This window comes from Diachasma alloeum, unplaced genomic scaffold, assembly GCF_001412515.2.
Source record: "Diachasma alloeum isolate Michigan unplaced genomic scaffold, Dall2.0 Dall_scaffold_01933, whole genome shotgun sequence".
In the NCBI taxonomy this organism is placed as follows: Eukaryota; Metazoa; Arthropoda; class Insecta; order Hymenoptera; family Braconidae; genus Diachasma; species Diachasma alloeum.
Window position 1 is genome coordinate 22727 of NW_021681981.1, and position 22243 is coordinate 44969.

The 22243-nt window shown below is 39.8% G+C and overlaps 1 protein-coding gene across 2 annotated transcripts; it reads right to left on the bottom strand.

Moving 5' to 3' along the window:
- Positions 1–12729: 12729 nt before the first annotated feature.
- LOC107046766 (beta-alanine-activating enzyme) lies at positions 12730–21874 on the bottom strand. Of its 2 annotated transcripts, none has more exons than XM_029126705.1 (3): positions 21472–21874; positions 13200–13463; positions 12730–13140 (listed from the first exon to the last, which is right to left on the bottom strand). In XM_029126705.1, exons 1-3 carry the CDS (start codon positions 21583–21585, stop codon positions 12760–12762), a joined length of 759 nt encoding a protein of 252 aa, XP_028982538.1. In that variant the 5' UTR covers positions 21586–21874; the 3' UTR covers positions 12730–12759. The 2 variants fall into 2 exon arrangements, with proteins under 2 accessions (XP_028982538.1, XP_015124957.2); XM_015269471.2 differs by lacking the exon at positions 21472–21874 and adding an exon at positions 20536–20689.
- Between the last annotated feature and the right edge of the window lie 369 nt (positions 21875–22243).

Here is a 22243-nt window from a genome sequence, read left to right on the forward strand (position 1 = left end):
CTAATTTCAGAAGAAATCTTGCGAGTTTCTAGAAACTTTGAGAAGAGAAATGTTAGAAATAATTATAGAAATATTGAAAAAAATTTTCAAGCATCTAGAACTCTAGAAAGAATTCGATAAACCTAGAATTTTTGGAAAGAATTGCTTCCGTTTATGAAAATTCCGAAGAAATTTTCAAAATTTCCAGATTTCCATGAATTCCGAGGGAATTGAAGCAAACTAGAAAATAGAGAATTCTCAAAACTTCCAGAAATTTCGAAACAATTCAAGGATTTCTATACGGAGAGAAATTTCCAAGAGAAATTCTAGTACTAGTACTGGAAAAGAGGGTTAAAGTGACGGCCAGGGAAAAATTCTAGTGCTGGCAATGGACATTTTATTGGTGTTCCTGTGAAAATATCACTTAAGTACACGAAAAATTCGCAGGAATACCAGTAAAATTTCCAGTGCCAGCACTGGAATTTTTCCCTGGCTACCACTTTGCCCCTCTGTTCCAGTACTAGCACTAGAATTTTTCTTCAAAATTTTCTTAAAAATTTTTCTTGAAAGTTTCGGAGGAATCGAAGAGACTTCTGAAGAATTCCAAAGAATTATGCAGGTTTCTCGAATTTTTGGAGGAATTCAAGAAATTTCTAGAAAATTCTTCGAGCTTCTTGAAATTTTTAAGAAATTCTACTAAATTTAGAATTTCTGAGGGAATTTCTCAAGTTTCTAGAATTTTTGAGAGGTTGAAGCAGTTCTGTGAATTTGGAAAGAATTTAATACTTCAGAAAAATTTGGAAAGAATTTATGCATTTGTGGAATTTGTGGGGGAATTCAAGATTTTTCTAGAACTTCTAGAAATTTCAAAAGAATTCAAGCGTTTCTGGAATTATTAAACAAATTCAAAACACTTCCAGAAGTTTCAAGATAATCCTTCTACTGTCTAGAAATTCCGAAAGAATTCCTAGAAATTCGGCATTTCCTTATTCTCCCATGGCTTAAGGAGTTCAAAATACAATGAAAGCAGAAATACATAGAACATTCAATGAATATATTTTTGAGAAGAACTATTTAGTTTCACAGAATATAAGAAATTCAAAATATATGAAAAGAGAAAATCATAATGTGATAAAATAATAATATTTAAAGTTCTCAACATTTCTTCAACAACAATGCCACGCTTTGATCTATCAAACAACTATTATAATTTGAATATTCATAAATTTCGTAAATTTATAGCAAATTTCGCGCGCATTCGGATTTTTAATTATAAGAAAACCATATGAAAACTGTCATCAAAATTAAAATTTTGAAGGTACAAAACAAAAAATAGGAAAGTGTTCCCCTGGACTTGGCAATTTGTATCAGAGGAATTATAAAATTAGTAAAATTTCAGATATAAAAAAAGGGATCTTGAACAATAATAAGTGAAATTGTCCGCCGACAATTCAGTAGCAAATTTTTCAATTTTATTTTTACTATTTTTTATTTTTCATTGAATATCTCAAAAACGTTGGAGAATAGCAAAATTTTTGTCAAAATCATTTTTATAGAGCAAATAAAGATCTACAAAAAAGTTTTGTTTGAAATTCAGCTATTCAAACTAGTCAAACGGTCACCGGGCTCAACGAAAATCTCGAGAAACTTCGGGACCCTTCGGGGTCACATTCAGCTACGAAGAAAATCCCCGAAAAAGTCTGTAGTATCGCTCTAGCCACCGAGAGAGTCACTCTAATCACAGTACTGTATCGCCGTAACCGCTCAATCGAGTACATCACCGGAGTACATCAACGCGATACATTTGAGTCTAGCGCTCCGTACAGCGTCTCTATTTAATTCAATTCTACTATCAATTAATTCCGAGTTACCTATCAATTATTTTGAGTCAATCATCAAGTTCAATATCGAGAGAATCTCAAGTGCAGTGCATTTTTAAATCATCATTTAATTGACTTTGTCGAGCAACGCAATAGTGTAACATTATTAATTTATCAAGACGCGTGGGTTATTCCACAATAAAGTACATCAACAGTGTGGTTTTATAATTCCGCGTGTTTTAATTTTCCACCTCCTTCCACAATTCCACTTTTCCCCAACCGGCATCTCAATTTAGCTTCAATCTCAAACAAATGGTCCTTCGAGCCGGATGGAGAAAAAGTGCGTGAGAGTGAGTGGAAAATTCTACAATAAAATGGACGCCTCGTGTGTAACAGACTTTCGGGTTCCACACGAGCAAATCTACGGACAAGTCAAGACAATCAACAGTGCAGAGTGTTGTGTCTAGTGTTTACAGTTGAAGTTCGGTATTGTAAACACCGGTAGTGCCATTTCGCCCTCTAGTGCTGTGTAACTTCGGAAAACCTCGGTCTCCGTCGGGACTAGCTGAGGCCCAAGCCGCGCGTGCACCGCGAAAACCAACAGGCAATTGGAAGAGTGCCCTCACCTAATAACGTGCCCTACCTTATCGACAGTGGGCATCAAGTCAACATCAGTCGGTATCTACCTACTATCGATAAGTTACCTCACCCAGAGCAGAGACGACCACCATGTCAGACGCGGAGTTAGGAGATAATCAACGTATGCATGAACGCACTGAGGAGATAATCAAGCGAAATTGAGCCAATTATCCAGATTACTGAGCATCCATCTCAAGCGCACTTCAGTGAAGAAATTACACCGCCGTTTCCTGACGCGACTCCCATTCACCAACAAGAAAATAAACACATTGTAGCCGAGATGAGAACTGCAATAGGCGAACTCAGAGACTCAGAAGTTCCAAACAAATAAACTGGACTTCAAGGTAATTCACTCAATGATATTTATCAAGAATTGTTGCAGTCAGCCGAGAACATTAGCGGTCTCACAGTCGAGGAGTTGGACGGCCAGGAGAAAATTATCAAAGGAGAATGGAATGAATTTCTCATCATCCAACACAAAACTCAGCGAGAACCTCCTGCCAACTCATCAACATATTATTCAGAGCACTTTAGCGGTAACCCTACGCAGTCTACTCCCATCCTGGACTCTACTCAACAGACGAGCATCAAACGGAATGTGTCTGACATGGGAGCGACAGGGGAATTATCCACAGTTCAAAATTCCAAATGCAGCAGATCGACTTCAAGGTCAATAACTTGGACGAGATTCATCAAGAACTGTTGCTATCAGCAGAGAATATCAATAGCCTTACCATCGAAGAATTAGAAGGCCAGAAGAAACTCATCGAAGCGGGATGGAGAGAGCTGCTCAACCTCCAAGAGAAATTCATCGAGAATTTACTTCCGACTCATGAGTATATCACCGAGACTACCTATCAGAGAGCTGCAAAAAGACTCAAATTAGTTGAGAAGTATCGGGTTATATAATCCCGACCTTCTATAGGAATCATCAGGAGATTGTCAACACCATCAACGAGCTAAGGGAATCCAGAGACTCCAGGATTGAGAGATAAGTATCATATTCCATTTATCAATACTTTGGCAAGTGATACGTCTCTCACCCTGTGTTTCTCCCCTTAGCAATCAATCAACTACGAGCTTGGCGGCGACTGAAGGAATTTACGCCTCCTCCGAGTCGACGGAAGGCTCCTAGAGAACAGCATCAGCAACAGTGAACCTCAATCGATGAGAAAGCTCATTAATCGGAAACAGATGAAAAACAAGACAACTTATCGGGAGATCCAAAGTCAGCAGTTCAACAATGAGGATAGATTCATCCAATAGCTACCTCCAACTCAGAGTACATCATCAAGAGTATCAATAGCAGTGCTGAACATCCAAAACTTCAGCTATCATCGACCCTAGCATCGAGAGAGGGACTTTCAGAAACCACTAGAGGAGAGGTCAAGCGTCACTTTCTCATTTTACGATCAAATCTTGGTAAGTGATACGGCCTCATCTTCTGTGTTTCTCCCCTCAGCAAAATCCACACCAAGAGCAGTCACATCGAAGTTGACGACAACTGAGGGAATTTACACCTTCAAGTCGACAGAAGGCTCATCAGAAGGAGGAATATCACCGGCAAGTCAGATGCATACTAGGAAGATGCGCGATCTCCAGAGTATCAATGATCTGCGCTATCAGCAATAGTTCAAGTAAGAGCATAGCCAACAAAGAGAGTGTCGATTAGAACCGGAGCTCTAATCGATTAATCATCAAGAGAATATCATCAACAACAGAAGAGTCATCACCAAAGAGTTCACTAATCTATAGTATCTACGATCATCAACAGAGAGGATGGCCGATCGACCTCTAGATTTCAAGGTCAACGATCGGGAACAATCATCTAAGATCTGCAACGACTGAGCTTCAGCGTCAAGATCATCAATCAACAGTTCTCATCAATAAGCAGAGGTCAGCACTATCCAAACTCTGCAACTAGCTGATCGAAATTATCAAATACCTGGTCCAAGAGACAATCATCATAGGGGGTAACAGCCAAGGCGGATCATCAAAGAGGTTGTCAAGTCCAGAACTTCTCAAATAAAAGATTGGCGCCAACACACAACCATTGATTGAATAACTGTAAGACAAAATCAATTGCAAAGTTGCTCGCTAAGGATTTCCCAAGTGCACTAACGGAATCCATGAACGAGCAGTCAATAGAGCTTCACCCAAGAGCTAGGACCAGGACCAATCAACTCAAGTAACAGAGCGATCACCAGATGAACTCAAGTGTGAGATACACAGAAAGTCCACACACACCAGAGACGAAACTGGGCGCTACATCGTCAGATTCCCTCTACGGACCTCACCAACAGCGCTCGGAGAGTCTAAATTCAAGGCCTCACGTCAACTTCAGTCAGTTCCACGTCGTCTCCAGACAGACAAATCATATTCCCAGCTCTACAGAGAATTCATCAACGAGTATGAGGCACTGGGACACATGCGCAAAGCACCAGAAGGAGCAGAACCCGTCACAGCATAGTATCCACCGCATCAGGGGTCTGAGAGACAAGCAATCAGCACGGAACTGAGGGTCACCAGTAATAACCTCAGTTCGACTCATCATAGAACAAAAACGACAGTCATCAATAGTAATCCAAAGCAGAGATATCCTACAGAGAAAGGTCGTTATCGGCTCACCCAGGTACAACAGAGCCCGCGCCTGAGAGCCACTCAATAAATACTCAATAATAGCTGAGATTTGCTAAGGAAACGAAATCCCGAACCAAGCAATCGGCAAGCTCAAGAGAACATCAACAAGCAGACATCAACACAGATTGAGAGAATTTAAGATACTCTCAAGCCTTCAGAGAACATCGAGAGAGCATCAGCGCAGCAAGTCTTCAACTCAAAACCCGGGATTGCAGAGAGCAACTGGATTCAGAGGTAAGGTATCATTTTCTTTATTTATCAATTTGGCAAATGATACCGCCCTCATCCATTGTTTCTTTCCCGAGGTACATCAACACCACCAGAGGAAATCATCAAAGAATTGATCATCCAGTTCGAGGAGCCTATCACCAAAGTGCTCGGATTGTATTGGCATCAATCGTCCGATACATTTCGATTTAAATCAAAGCAGTTTGAGTCAGCAACAGTCACCAAGAGAGTAGTAGCATCAGAAATTGCTCAACTGTTTGATCCATTGGGATTCATCGCTCCAATAATCACCCGAGGCAAGATAATTATTCAAGATCTATGGAGACCTAAGCTTACTTGGGACGAGCCACTTCCAGACGAATATGAAAACCAGTGGACGAGCTTCAGAGAAAACCTCCACAAGTTGGAGCAAGTCTCAGTGCCAAGGCAGCTGAGACTCTCATCGGAGATATGCAGCATCCAGATCCACGGGTTTGCAGATGCTTCAACAGCAGCAATGGGCGCAGTGGTGTACATTCGCACCAAGCAGATCAACGAGCCAGCATCGACAGTATTGCCCTGGATTGGATCAAGAGCCACCCATCAAGGTGGAAAAATTTCGTCCAAAATAGAGTCATCAAAATCTAGGAATCTCTTCCAAACGCTATTTGGAGACACATCAGCGATAAAGCAAACCCAGCTGACTGTGCATCCAGAGGACTCTCACCAAAGGAACTAACAGAACATCAGCTATGGTGGTCAGGTCCTGAATGGATAAATCAGGAACCTGAAGGCTGGCAGTCATCACCACCCGACACTCAGCAGAAGCATAAATAGAAGCGAGGCCATCTCCATCACATCAGACTACCATCAAAGTCAACGCCTTGGTAGAGCTTCTCAACAGATACTCAACATTATCCAAGGTCCTGCAAGTAACAGCTACCCTGAACCGAACCANAAACCTGAAGGCTGTCAGTCATCACCACCCGACACTCAGCAGAAGCATAAATAGAAGCGAGGCCATCTCTATCACATCAGACAACCATCAAAGTCAACGCCTTGGTAGAGCTTCTCAACAGATACTCAAGACTATCCAAGGTCCTCCAAGTAACAGCTACCCTGAACCCAGCCATCGACCGGTTCAGAAGACAGCCAGTTCCTCAAACGCCTGTCCTCACACCTAGAGAAATCAACGAAGCCAGGCTGTTCTGGGTAAAAATAACACAATATCAATATATGCATCTGATCATAGACTTCTCGAGAGAGACTATCAACTACCACGGAGTCATCCGTTAGCAAAGCTGACTCCAACGCTAGACAGTGAGAGCATCATCAGGCTAGGTGGCCGCCTCAAGAATTCTCAATTAGCCCGTGACGAAATTCATCCAATTATTCATTCTCATCAGTCTCGTCTCACAACGATTGGTCATCGAAGAATGGTCCTTCGAGTCGGATGGAGAAAAAGTGCGTGAGAGTGAGTGGAAAATTCTACAATAAAATGGACGCCTCGTGTGTAACAGACTTTCGGGTTCCACACGAGCAAATCTACGGACAAGTCAAGACAATCAACAGTGCAGAGTGTTGTGTCTAGTGTTTACAGTTGAAGTTCGGTATTGTAAACACCGGTAGTGCCATTTCGCCCTCTAGTGCTGTGTAACTTCGGAAAACCTCGGTCTCCGTCGGGACTAGCTGAGGCCCAAGCCGCGCGTGCACCGCGAAAACCAACAGGCAATTGGAAGAGTGCCCTCACCTAATAACGTGCCCTACCTTATCGACAGTGGGCATCAAGTCAACATCAGTCGGTATCTACCTACTATCGATAAGTTACCTCACCCAGAGCAGAGACGACCACCATGTCAGACGCGCAGTTAGGAGATAATCAACGTATGCATGAACGCACTGAGGAGATAATCAAGCGAAATTGAGCCAATTATCCAGATTACTGAGCATCCATCTCAAGCGCACTTCAGTGAAGAAATTACACCGCCGTTTCCTGACGCGACTCCCATTCACCAACAAGAAAATAAACACATTGTAGCCGAGATGAGAACTGCAATAGGCGAACTCAGAGACTCAGAAGTTCCAAACAAATAAACTGGACTTCAAGGTAATTCACTCAATGATATTTATCAAGAATTGTTGCAGTCAGCCGAGAACATTAGCGGTCTCACAGTCGAGGAGTTGGACGGCCAGGAGAAAATTATCAAAGGAGAATGGAATGAATTTCTCATCATCCAACACAAAACTCAGCGAGAACCTCCTGCCAACTCATCAACATATTATTCGGAGCACTTTAGCGGTAACCCTACGCAGTCTACTCCCATCCTGGACACTACTCAACAGACGAGCATCAAACGGAATGTGTCTGACATGGGAGCGACAGGGGAATTATCCACAGTTTAAAATTCCAAATGCAGCAGATCGACTTCAAGGTCAATAAGTTGGACGAGATTCATCAAGAACTGTTGCTATCAGCAGAGAATATCAATAGCCTTACCATCGAAGAATTAGAAGGCCAGAAGAAACTCATCGAAGCGGGATGGAGAGAGCTGCTCAACCTCCAAGAGAAATTCATCGAGAATTTACTTCCGACTCATGAGTATATCACCGAGACTACCTATCAGACAGCTGCAAAAAAACTCAAATTAGTTGAGAAGTATCGGGTTATATAATCCCGACCTTCTATAGGAATCATCAGGAGATTGTCAACACCATCAACGAGCTAAGGGAATCCAGAGACTCCAGGATTGAGAGATAAGTATCATATTCCATATATCAATACTTTGGCAAGTGATACGTCTCTCACCCTGTGTTTCTCCCCTTAGCAATCAATCAACTACGAGCTTGGCGGCGACTGAAGGAATTTACGCCTCCTCCGAGTCGACGGAAGGCTCCCAGAGAACAGCATCAGCAACAGTGAACCTCAATCGATGAGAAAGCTCATTAATCGGAAATAGATGAAAAACAAGACAGCTTATCGGGAGATCCAAAGTCAGCAGTTCAACAATGAGGATAGATTCATCCAATATCTACCTCCAACTCAGAGTACATCATCAAGAGTATCAATAGCAGTGCTGAACATCCAAAACTTCAGCTATCATCGACCCTAGCATCGAGAGAGGGACTTTCAGAAACCACTAGAGGAGAGATCAAGCGTCACTTTCTCATTTTACGATCAAATCTTGGTAAGGGATACGGCCTCATCTTCTGTGTTTCTCCCCTCAGCAAAATCCACACCAAGAGCAGTCACATCGAAGTTGACGACAACTGAGGGAATTTACACCTTCAAGTCGACAGAAGGCTCATCAGAAGGAGGAATATCACCGGCAAGTCAGATGCATACTAGGAAGATGCGCGATCTCCAGAGTATCAATGATCTGCGCTATCAGCAATAGTTCAAGTAAGAGCATAGCCAACAAAGAGAGTGTCGATTAGAACCGGAGCTCTAATCGATTAATCATCAAGAGAATATCATCAACAACAGAAGAGTCATCACCAAAGAGTTCACTAATCTATAGTATCTACGATCATCAACAGAGAGGATGGTGTTTGAAATTCAGCTATTCAAACTAGTCAAACGGTCACCGGGCTCAACGAAAATCTCGAGAAACTTCGGGACCCTTCGGGGTCACATTCAGCTACGAAGAAAATCCCCGAAAAAGTCTGTAGTATCGCTCTAGCCACCGAGAGAGTCACTCTAATCACAGTACTGTATCGCCGTAACCGCTCAATCGAGTACATCACCGGAGTACATCAACGCGATACATTTGAGTCTAGCGCTCCGTACAGCGTCTCTATTTAATTCAATTCTACTATCAATTAATTCCGAGTTACCTATCAATTATTTTGAGTCAATCATCAAGTTCAATATCGAGAGAATCTCAAGTGCAGTGCATTTTTAAATCATCATTTAATTGACTTTGTCGAGCAACTCAATAGTGTAACATTATTAATTTATCAAGACGCGTGGGTTATTCCACAATAAAGTACATCAACAGTGTGGTTTTATAATTCCGCGTGTTTTAATTTTCCACCTCCTTCCACAATTCCACTTGTCCCCAACCGGCATCTCAATTTAGCTTCAATCTCAAACAAGTTTATAACGGAAATTTGGTTACCACCCACAGATTCGGAGATATTCATCAAAAACCCAGCTGAGGGCTATTGCGTTGAGCGCAGCAGGAGATTTGAATAAGTTGCGCATGGCGCCAATCACGGGACTCATGGCACTGGTGCAGGGAGGGGAACAGCTGACGCGTTGCGCCGACTGCTTCGAAATTGCTATTATACTTTATAATAAATTAACGGTAAATTTTGGGCTATAAGTTCCTAACTTCCCCCGATAGGAAATTTTCTCAGCTACAAAGAAATATTTTTTTTTCCCATCTGGTGAGGTTAACTAAAGATATCTAGGATTGAAGACGGCCTGTCGCCCATTCCCAATTTTTTATAACAAATTGTGAATCACCCCGGCAAATTTGAGCATATACTTTTTAAAACATTAATAATTACACTTTTAGCTATCGATTGGTGTAATTTGGTGCCCTTTGGTTAATTTCGATATAAACGACATTTTCAGAGCTAGGTTGACTGGACTAGAAGAAAACCTAGACTCATACCTATATTTAAAAAATTACTTTCGGTTTTGCCCCAAGACCGTAAAGAAAGCCTAGACCCATTTCTAAAGTTAAAAAAGAACTCTTTGTTTTGCTCCCAAGACCTCAGAGAAAACATAGAAAAACTCTAGGTTACGAGCTCATTCCAACTCTAGTAAATCCGGAGACATACTCTAGGTTTACGGAAAAAACCTAGAATCCCAACTCTCGGGTTGGTCCGTCAGGCCTCTCCGGGGTCCCTGATTTTTTGTAGCATCATGGGGTGCCCCCAAATTTATTCCAATAACCAAATCTCTGTAAGCTCCATTTACTCAGTCGAATTTTTTTTTTCCGCTGAAAAACTCGAAAATTTTCTACCTGATTCGAGTATTTCTCCCCCTGAATCTAGTCTTTGTCGTACTTGAATCAAGTATCTTCCTACTTAGATCAAGTCACAATACTCGAATCAAATCGACTTTTCGGATTGAATCAATCCGCTGAACATTTTGGCTATCTTTCACTGCTAGATAAAAATAGAAAAATGAATTGAAGAAAAATTGGAAAATTAACGACGAGGAATTTTTGGGTAGAAATCTCCATAAATAAGTTGGATACGCCAATCGGTTTTTTCTATACATTTATATGGAACGTTTCTGATGAAAAACACAGAGAACCTAAAGAATACCCTGATGGATCAAACCCAGAGTTAACCCAGACTCAACTTCCCAGAGATTACCCAGACTCAACTTTCCAGGAATTTTCCAGAGTTTCTCTCTCTTTTCTCTGAGTTTTGTCTATACACCTAGAGTTTACTCTGGATTAACTATGCACATACGAAGAAATTTAATAGAAAAACCAAGCAAATTCGCAAAGGAATTCTATTGAACTTCTATTGGAAATTCTATTAGTTTTTTGCCGTTTCTATTGAAAATATTTTGTAGAAAAAATTCAATAGAAAATTGGTTTTTCTATACAAATTTTTCTATAGGGACATTTTCTATAGAAATTTCTCGAGATAAAATTTCTAAGTTTTTTCATCATACCATGTTTATTCTTTTCTTATTTGAAAAACAAGTAAAAAAAAAACTTTAACAATTTATTTCGAGAAAATCCTATAGAAAATGTCCCAACAGAAAAAGTTGTATAGAAAAACCAATTTTCCACTGATTTTTTTCTACAAAATATTTTCAATAGAAACGGCAAAAAACTAACAGAATTTCCAGTAGAAGTTCAATAGAATTCCTTTGCGAATTTGCTTGGTTTTTCTATTAAATTTTTTCGTATGTGCATAGTTAATCCAGAGTCAACTCTAGGTATATAGACAAAACCCAGAGAGAAGAGAGAGAAACTCTAGAAAATTCCTGGAAAGTTGAGTCTGGGTCAACTCTATGTTTTATCCATCAGGGTATTCTTCAGATTCTCTGTATTTTTCATCAGAAACATTCCATATAAATGTATAGAAAAAATCGATTGGTGTATCCAACTTATTTATGGAGATTTCTACACAAAAATTCCTCGTCGTTAATTTTCCAATTTTTCTTCAATTTATTTATCTATTTTTATCTAGCAGATTCAATCCGGAAAGTCGATTTGATTCGAGTACTGTGACTTGATCTAAGTAGGAAAACATTTGATTCAAGTAGGATAAATACTAGATTCAGTTGGGAAGAATACTCGAATCAGGTAGAAAATTTTCGAGTTTTTCAGCGGAAAAAAAAATTCGACTGAGTAAATGGAGCCTACAGAGATTAGAATAAATTTGGGGGCACCCCACGATGCTACAAAAAAATCATGAACCCCGGAGAGGCCTGATGGACCAACCCGAGAGTTGGGATTCTAGGTTTTTCCCGTAAACCTAGAGTATGTCTCGGGATTTGCTAGAGTTGGAATGAGCTGTAACCTAGAGTTTTTCTATGTTTTTTCTGAGGTCTTGGGGGCAAAACCAAGAGTTCTTTTTCAACTTTAGGGATGAGTCTAGGCTTTCTTTAGTTTCTTGGGGCAAAACCGAGAGTTATTTTGTAACTTTCGGGATGAGCCTAGGCTTTCTTATGGTCTTGGGGCAAAACGGAGAGTTATTTTTTAACTTTAGGGATGAGTCTAGGCTTTATTTAGGGTCTTGGGGCAAAACCGAGAGTTATTTTTCAACTTTAGGGATGAGTCTAGGTTTTCTTCAGGGTCTTGGGGGCAAAACCGAGAGTTATTTTTCAATTTTAGGAATGAGTCTAGGTTTTCTTCAGGGTCTTGGGGGCAAAACCGAGAGTTATTTTTCAATTTTAGGGATGAGTCTAGGCTTTCTTTAGGGTTTTGGGGGAAAACCGAGAGTTCTTTTTCAACCTTAGGGATGAGTCTAGGCTTTCTTTAGGGTCTTGGGGGAAAACCCAGAGTTCTTTTTCAACTTTAGGGATGAGTCTAGGTTTTCTTTAGGGTCTTGGGGGCAAAACCGACAGCTATTTTTTAACTTGCGGGATGAGTCTTGACTTTCTTTAGGGTTTTGGGGGAAAACCGAGAGTTCTTTTCAACTTTAGGGATGTTCGAATGTAAGATGTAAGGATGTTTTTCAACTTTTTTTCCCTCCCTATTTATCGCTCATTTCAAATCACTATTTGACGTCAACTTCGCCTGATCTACCGTTTCCGTAAAGGAACTTCCGGCCTTATCATGCGACATGCCTAACGTATCTTTCTTTGTCATTTCTTTGTTTTTTTTCAATTTCTGCTTTACAGTTTGAACCGAACAACACTTCCTCAGGGTAGCTTTACGAAAATCTTTGTCTTTTACAAAAATCAATAAAAAATAAAAATAAGTCAACAATGATTAGATCTATCGTGATAGAAAAAAAGAAAATCTCATTTCATGTTTTTGATTATACGAAGTCATATTTATTCACGTAACAGAATATACAAATTATTGTCACGACAGCCAATGGCAAGGAAATCCTCATGAACGACTGGAGACGAATAAACTTCATCTTGGAATTTATACATCGTATCGACGCCAGAACTTACTGAGTTTATGATCATTAATTCACCTTTCACTAATGCGATTATAATGAAATTATCATCTACCCATGGAGTTGCAATAATGGGCGATGAAAATTCTATTTGATTTCGCAATTTCGGTTGCGTAGTATGAGATTCAATTCGAAAGATATACAAGTTTCTATTTCTGCTGGGTATAATCAAGTTCTCCATTGCTGTTGCTCGATCTTTTTGTATCACAAGATGAGAAAATACATTTCCTCCTATGTCCATTTTCCAGATCTGCAATTATTACATCTCTAGATGTCACTCTTGGATTATTGTGAGTTCATCGTTCTTACCTGTTTTCCATCTTTAAGATCAAACGCAGCTACAACTCCCGAAACATCACAGAATATTATAGATTGATTATGAGATATCACGGGGGCTGAAAAAATTGGATGTTTGAGGTGACGTATCCATAGAATCTTTCCTGTGGTTTGATTCAGCGACACACATGTACCATCCAAAGTTCCCAAGAGTACAGAATTTGCTGTTTCATGAACTATAGGTGTTGCTGAAATACTGGCGTTACTGGGTTTAGCTTTCCAAATTGTAGTTCCATCCTAGAAACGAATTTTTAGATACTTTGAAAAATTTATTCCATTTAGGATACTGCTCATAAATGGGCAAAAAAAATGAATTTGTTCTTCAATATCTAATTCAAGATATTGCCGTTCAAAAAATTATAATGTACAATAAAATCGATAAGAACCATGAGTTCAGTAAAGGGTAAATGTAACGTGGCCAATTCTTGCTGGGACAAAAATGGACATTAACTCGCCCTTTTCCCTTGGTGAAGTCAGAAACAGAAAATAACTCGATGATTGGGCGTCAGTTGCTCTTTGTCTCGACGGGAACAAATGACATGGAATAATTCATTATTCTTCATACCAAGAGATACTCTATAGTTGCACCTGTTAAACTAATGGATATTTCATTTTTATTTCAAGGTTTATTTTTTTATAAATTTTGCTTTCAAATGGAAGTTTCCTAATCATCCATTTTTAGTATCTTCTAATTTTGCTTCAAAATGATGTAGAATATCATGAAACGTCAAGATATGATATTTTTAAAAAATGTGTGTGTATATGTCCGTATGTTGTGAGATGACAAAATGTCATGCACTCTCCTCGCCTGAATTGGAACAGCGGGGAGAATGCTTAAAATCGCACACTGGATTCACCGACATGCACACACATTACCAAGCACGCGGAAGCCGAGACACACACCAGTAGGCAACTCAGGCCTCTACATGCGATCCCCACCAACTCACCGATGTTCTGTGACGTAAACCCACCGCATAAAAAAAACTCATGCTAGAGCATCGAGGGAACAACGGATTATGTTGGCTCCTGCGTACAACATGAATCACTATCACCGACTGTGAGGCGCAAGTCGCATTTATCTGAGACTAATAAATTATGAATTAGGGCGATTTGAACTAGCCAATTTTTACACGATTCTATCACTAACATCGGTTGATTGCGGAAAGGGGAAGAGCAAAGGATCGAGATACGTGTCAGCGTATCGGCCAAGAAAAGTTTTGACCGACTGAGCAAAACATCAGGCCGAGCGCACCGCGTATCTATACACGACAGAACTTCCCCCTCCATTACCACTAAATGATTTACATTCGGTATGCTGAGAACGGGACGACAAATCGGGAAAGTGTCGTTAGTTACATTATATAAATCGCCTATGAGCTTTTCAACGGTGTAACTATGGTATTTTTTGGATTAACAGTAAAAAAGATACGCGCATAGCAACGAGTTGATATTCACATTCTCATAATTCACATTATAAAGTTGAAGAATCAAGTTGTAACGTTGGCAGCGCAGGTCCAACTGAGCCTCATATCCAATGTTGAAGTGTTGCCACCAGTGCATTTGAATGTGGGTTGTGATGTTGTTATGGAGAACCATTGAAAATGTTCTTCTTCACATTAAATCACTTATTAGAATGAAACGGAAAATCGACTCGGTGTTCTATTTTGTTTTCTCTCGTCGAAAATTCGAATTTCATCCCGCCATATCTATATTCACATGTGGACCTCGGACATAAAGGTAGTTTATGCACTGTTTGTGAGGTTATCGGTTTATGTTTGGAATGTGACAAAAGGGAGATGTGTCGAAAATATTGTGTGATCAAGTATTAAATGTCCGTGAATAGTTAAATTCGAAAAGAAAATATTTATTTTTCTCCGAGTGTAACAGAAAATGTTTTCATTCCGTGGGAAAAAATTCACTAAATTAAGTGACAGTGAAATGCGAACAATTTTGTGATTATTTAGGACAAATTAGCAGGAGACGGTGGGATTGAATAGACACTTTGAACCCTTTTCAAAATGTTGATATCTTATTGAAATGTTGATGAAATAGATTTTTTTTTCAAATTAAAGTACAGTCAGTTCCTTTGTAATAAGCTTAGACTGAGCTCAATCGATAAATTTATTCCTTGGTTATAAATATTGAAACAAGAAGTCAGAAGAGTCCATTCCACCCAATGTTTCCATAATATTTTTAAAAACAAAAAAAAACAAAAACACGTTTTCAAAAAGGATTCTTTGTGAACATTTTGTTCGACTGGTCCTATAAGGAAATCAATTCATCTCTCCACGAAATACAATCCATATAGAAATCATCAGAGCAAAAATTGAATGACGAACCAAATCAAGTCAGAAAATAGCGCGGAGTTTTTCAATTCGCTGTCTGTATCAATCTACTCCTCCATCCTTTGATCCGCACCAAGGACGTTGGTCCTGTTCCTATTGATTTTTCATTTCATGGAGAATTTTTTTAGAATACTTATTCCATTGAGAACTATTTTCCTTATAGAAACCTGATTGTGCACTATCACCATTTATTCAAAATTTTTAACTTGGCTTCCTTTTTTATATCTATGTACTTTTCAAAAATTGAGGTTCCTCGGGGCGATGTACTGCCCCGACGAATTACTCCTCGTTGGGACTTTGCATGAGCATAGCACGTATTGCCTTAGACCAGGCCTGGGCAAAGTGAGCTCTCCGAGCTCACCGAGCTCCCAACCCCAATTAGGCCAATGACCATAAAAAAAGGGGTGCTGTTGTATTGTGCAGGTAGTCGGAGTGGCGAGACCCAATGCTTGGGTCAGAGTGGGGGTATCGTTATGTCAGTCAACACGCACAAAATTTGAATTTTTGAAAGAAAAATATGAATATTTTTCTTGATATATTTTGCATTGTTAAAAAATATCAATTGTTCATTTTTTTCTATATCAACTTCCGCATAAAATTCCGTTTAATAAATCCCTCCAAATTGAATATTTCGGCAGCAAATGAATTGAAAAACACTGGTGAAAAGATTTTTTAATTTTTGTTAATATTGTTTGAACATTCCCTAAGCAGTATTTAAAAAATTTAATTGTGTTTTCCGCATTTCAGGAATTAAATGTTCAGCAAGTGACAGTCTTACTTAAATTTAAAAGATTTTTGACCTTAAAAAAGCACGGAAACAAGAAATTTTATCATTTCATCTCTTGACTTTTTTTCATTATATCGATCCCACTGTTAAATCTTTGAAAATTCATCCATTTCCAGTTAACCACGAAAATGAATAATTACTGCAGAAAAAAATCAAAATAATTAGCTGCAGAGAGTGAGCGAGCAAAGATACCTGAAAAATGATCATAGATGAAAAAATCGAATAAACAATCCTAGTTTTTTATTTCAATGAAATTCTATTGAATTCCTATGAAAATTCCATTAGTGTTTGGCCGACCATTATTGTGTGCGATTCTGTGCGATTTATTATATCACACAGAAGTGAGATGGCTGAGCAAGGGTGTTATGCTCGATAGGTTTTGGGAAAATCTGGATGATATCGTAGCTTTTTTCGAATCCCGCAATGAAAAACATAGTGAATTGAGCGATATTGCATGGCTTTCAATTGTTATGTCCGAAGGATTTTTCAGGCGGGAAAATCCTGAGTTTAGAAACTGATTTATTCGTTGAATTAATTCATTGGACTCTAATGGATCAGGTATCAAGGACTCCTTGGTTAACAATAAAAATAAAGTGCGATAAAATGTTTCTTATCGCGTTTTCCCGAGTGTTAATGAGCAATTTGTTTATTCTGCACTCTTACCTTGTTTTCTTCTTAGGTAATGGGACCGGAGGTTTCAGATTTTATATTCCGAAGGGATATTTGAAATGATTTAAGCGAATTTCTCGAATGTGTAACACCTTTAATTGTTTGTTTTAACCAGTTAATCCAAGTTTACAATATCAGGCGAAATATGAAGTTGGTTCAATTTGATTGATTTTCCGCGAATCACAAAGTTCAAATTTTACAACAATATATTACTTAAGATTTACTTACAAGTTTTCTGCTTATTAGAGATGTAATCCCTAATAGATGGAAATGTCGTCCCAGACACTTATTACAATTTCTCTCTTTAAAGTATTTTTCCGTTCACAATGTTCTTTAGTATTTTTAAATTAAGGATTCGAATTATTTATAAATACACACACACTTATACCGTAAGGCGTTTGGAGTCGCGAAAGCCTTATTGTTTCGTACGCGTGATTTTAAAAGCCGAAAGAGTGTATCTCTTCTTTTTATGATACTAGAGAATGTGAAAATTCTCGTCAATTTTGATGAGGGGTTTTTGATAACTCAAATTTCCGAATTTCCAAAATCGATCAACTCTCGGTAGCGATCGTCAGCGCTCAGGAGACCACCCTCGAAATTCAGTTCACTGATTTCTGTTGGGAGCTACGACGAAAAATTGACTTTTGTCGACTTGGTACCGAAAAACCCGAATTACCGAAGATTGAGAACGTATTCGTTCCCCGGGTTTTCCACGAATGAGTTTTTCTTTTATCGGTTGTAGTTTTTAAGTTTTTAATTTAGGCGTTGGCTTTATGGGGTGGGAGTTGGTGATTTGGAGGTTTATGACGAAAATTCCACGTGGAACACCTGTTCACGTGATCGAATTTTCGCTGATTCCACTCCTGGGGTTTTGGAACTTATTGGACTTTGAGGTAGCCTGAGGAATTTAGCGCGATGCTGGAATTGCCTGTCGGCAATTTCGACATGGGTTGTTCCGAAAAGAGTTGTTGGAGTGTGTTTTATGTTCATTTTCAGATTGGGGGTGGTTTAGGGGTTGTTGTTTTTGAGGGTTGTGTTGGCTTGCCGGAAGGGTCTCGATGATTCCAATAATTTTTGTTAAGGACGTTTTTCTAGGTAACGCGTTGTTTGGGTGTCACATCGATTGTTAGTTAGTTATTGTTTATTTAGCTAGCTCTTTTATTTATGGACGGAATGTCAAAATTGTCGGTTTATTTTCTTGCGCTGGTTGTGCAGCATTTTTGGAGATATCGTTTTGGGGTGGAATTGTGTTTTACTATTTATTGGGATTGGTTGAAAATTTTTAGAGGAATTTGTTGTTAACAATTGTAATTGTTATCCGATTGGATTGAGTGAGGGCTTGGATTGTTTGGTTTTGTTGCCCGGTCGTTTTTTGTTATGGGAAGTTTTCTGTAAAACTATTATTTTGGGTTTTAGCAAAAATGTTTTGTTCGGGAAAAATTGGACCCCTGCTAAAGTTATTTGTTAATAACTTTTGCAGTATTCGGAATTTCTTTTTGGGTGATGGGTCAAAAGTTTCGTCGTAGTGGGGTAGAACTTCTCACGTATTTGTATGGTGCGGGGATTTTGGTTTTATAATTTGGTTTGGGGGCAATTTATTTATTTCGTGCAGGGTAGTGGGGGTGGGTTTCGTGATGGTCCAAACGGGGCGTGTGAGGGCTCGGAGGTTTTATTTCATCCGGGGGAACAATTTTGGTCCTCTGTGCTTTATTTGTTTGGCCCTTAGTTTAATTTTTATTGATATTTTTCTGTGATCTAAATCTTGTACGCTGTTGGTTATTATGGGTTTTTGGTTATTTTGGAATCGGGGGGGTTGGATTTTAGACTGGAAATAATTTGGACATAACACGATGCTTGCATTTACCGCTGACTTGACGGAAAATATCAATTTTTACAACAAGCAAATGCAGGGCCCTAATAAATTTTTTTGGGAGTACCTAAAAATTCTTCAAAATTTCAAATTTTTCCTGTCCTCCACAATTGCTGAATTTAATAAAAATTCTATACCTTTTGTTTTCTCACGACTACAGAGTCTTGCGGATAAGCATGAAGGTATCACACTGGATTTTGCCAATTTTTCTGTATGTACTGAACAGCTTTTAGATGACATTAATTCTAGATTTCAAGATATAGTTGAAACGGGCGAGATAATCGAATTTTTACGTTCTCCCAAGAAGTCTGACGTAGACATCCGCCGAATTATCTCCTTAACTATTAAAAATTCCCACCCGGTAAATAAAGTTGAGATTTATCACGAGGTAATCAATTTACAACGCGACGAAGAGCTTTTGCAACTGACTTCAGATATTTGGCAAAAAATTTCCGAAACAAACGCGTATCCGAATCTTTTACTTGTTTATAAAAGAATTGCCTGTTCGTTCGGTACCTCATATTTATGTGAGTCGGGATTTTCACATATGAACCACATTAAATCGTCAAATCGCACAATTTTATCGGACTCGACTCTCAAAGATTCAATATTAATTGCAATAAGTAATTATTCACCCGATTTGGAAAAATTATCAGCTACCATGGAGTCCCACTTTTCGCATTAATAACTTTTTATTGCATGACGTATGGTGCATGGCTTCTTAATAATGGGGGCATGGAGTTTCTATGNGTATGTGAGTCGGGATTTTTACATATGAACCACATTAAATCGTCAAATCGCACAATTTTATCGGACTCGACTCTCAAAGATTCAATATTAATTGCAATAAGTAATTATTCACCCGATTTGGAAAAATTATCAGCTACCATGGAGTCCCACTTTTCGCATTAATAACTTTTTATTGCATGACGTATGGTGCATGGCTTCTTAATAATGGGGGCATGGAGTTTCTATGTTGTTGTGCATGCAATTTTCTTATCTTCCCAATATTTCCCGCCATTCCTTCCCATTCCTTAATTTTCTTTCCTTCCAACACTGAGAGAAGAAAATGGTTTCGAAAATTACAAAAAATCTAATCGCTAACGATCAATTAGTTTGCGGCTAGAATTTTTTTCATATTATCAAAACATTTTTTTCTTTTAGTGTTTTCCTGACGGAATACGCCTNCCCCCGGTACAACTAAGCATTTTTCAAGTTGAATTGGTGAAAATTTGTTTGAATTTTCAGGCGGTAAGGTTTTTTAAATTTTGAGGGAGAGCGCGTGGCGCTCTCTCTGTCTAACTGCGCCCCTCTTCGTGCACGCTGCTACCCCCACTCTGACTACGCTGGACCTCACGCAATTGTGGTATTGTATTCCGAACAATGGGTCTAATAGGGCTTTATGGCCGTGGCTCCCGAGGTTCCGACTTTACCCATCCCTGCTCTATACCATACTTCCTTCTCTGCATCCCATGACCACCATATTCTCTCAATTCCTACCCTTCCTTCCTCATCTACCACACATTTCCCCTCCCTCTTCGCTGCCCTCGCCCTCGCCCTCAACATCCACCTCATTCTTCTCTCTTCAAACGACAGGTCCCTATCAACGTATAGCCCAAAGTCCTCCATGATCCTCACCTTACTCTGCAACACCATCTGGGCTACTTCCTTACCACTCAATTCCACTACCAGCACCCTAGCACCTCTGTCGCCCCTCCTCTCCTCCATCGTCACTATTTCCACCTCCTCACCACAGACCTTCTCCAACATCCTCCTTGCCACTTTCCTAGCGTTCCACCCATTTTCCGTAAGCCCCTTTATAATCACCCTCTTCTCCCTCAGTTTCTTCCGCTCCTCCAGCATCTGTTCCTCCCTCTCTCTCCTCCTTTTCTCCACTCTCTCCCATCCGCTCTTCTCCTCCTCATGTCTTACTCGTGCTTCCTCTCCTCCATCCATGTCCGGTTCTTCTTTCATATCCTTGTCGTCTGCCGTAGCGTTCTGCACCTTTTCCTCCTCCTCCACTACCTCTGTCTCCTTCCCCTTCTCCATGGCCTGCTCTCTTGCCTGCTGCACTGCCCCGTCTCCTCCTACATCCACTTCCGACTTATCCTCTTCCTGATTCCCCTGTACCACACTCAGCTTCCTCCTCATCTCGGATACCTCCGTACCACTTCTTCCTCTCTCCTCATCCTCTACCTTCACCGACGTTCCGTTCCTCCTTTCGCCTCTTCCTTTTCCTTCTTCCAGCTCACTGTTCTTTTTCTTCTCTTCCTCTGCCTCCTCAACGTTTTCCCTGCTCCTCTTCACCTCCCCCAACAACTCTTTCAGCACCTTTCTCAGCCCTTCCAAGCACATTATCACTTCTCTCTTCCACTCTCTATCCGCCTCCCTCCACCTCTTCCACTCCCCCACTTCAACCATTTCCGCAATCTTTACCACTAATATTTTTCCTTCACTTTTAAGCATACGCTCTGCTGTCTCTGCCGAAACTGACTCGTACCTCACTAGTTCTTACTAAACCACTAAATCCTTTAGGGGGGGAGGGGTTCTAGTCAAAACAATTTCTTTGTATACCTCTCTGTTGTTATCCTCTTCTCTTTCTTTCTCCGCTGTCTCTTGCTCTCCTCTGCATTCCCCTACTTGTTTGTTCTCGCCGCGTGTCTCTCCTGTTCCCTTATTTCCCGCCATCTACCAGCCTATCTAACTTTACCGCACTTCATCTCATAGTCCACTCCGTTCCTCCTTAACTGTTCCCTTCCTCCCCCCTTTCCCACCGCTTCGTCGCCTCATGCTTCTAACCTCCAAAGTGCCTCTTTTCCACTAATTTTCTTTCGCTCCCGGACCTTTCCATATTTCCTTATATTCGCTCCACTCTCGTTAACTCTTCCACTCCCACTTCCTGCCACTGCCACACTTTCTCTCTCCTTAAAACCGACCTTCCTCACTATTTCTCTGTCCACCACCAAAAACCACGACCACTCCGTTCCGATGCCACTCCGCTCCTCCAATAATTGAATACTTTTGTCAAGTTGTAAACGGAAATAAAGAGGGAGGCGAAGACAAAAAAATTATGGGCTGTGAGAAATTTGATAATTGTTGTTTTGCACTCTGAATATAATTTTGATTACAATAGTAATTAAAATTTCATTCAATGACGACGGAAACTCAGAATTAGTGGATCACTTATTAAAATATTGAAATTGAACATGCAATGAACAGAGACGCATTGTTTTCATCAACTTTAACACTCAATAGACTAAAACGACGATAAATCATTAATTTTCGAAAGAAACAAAAAAAGAAAAGGCATAATAAATGGGTATCAACGTTGCGGCCGCGGCGGTGC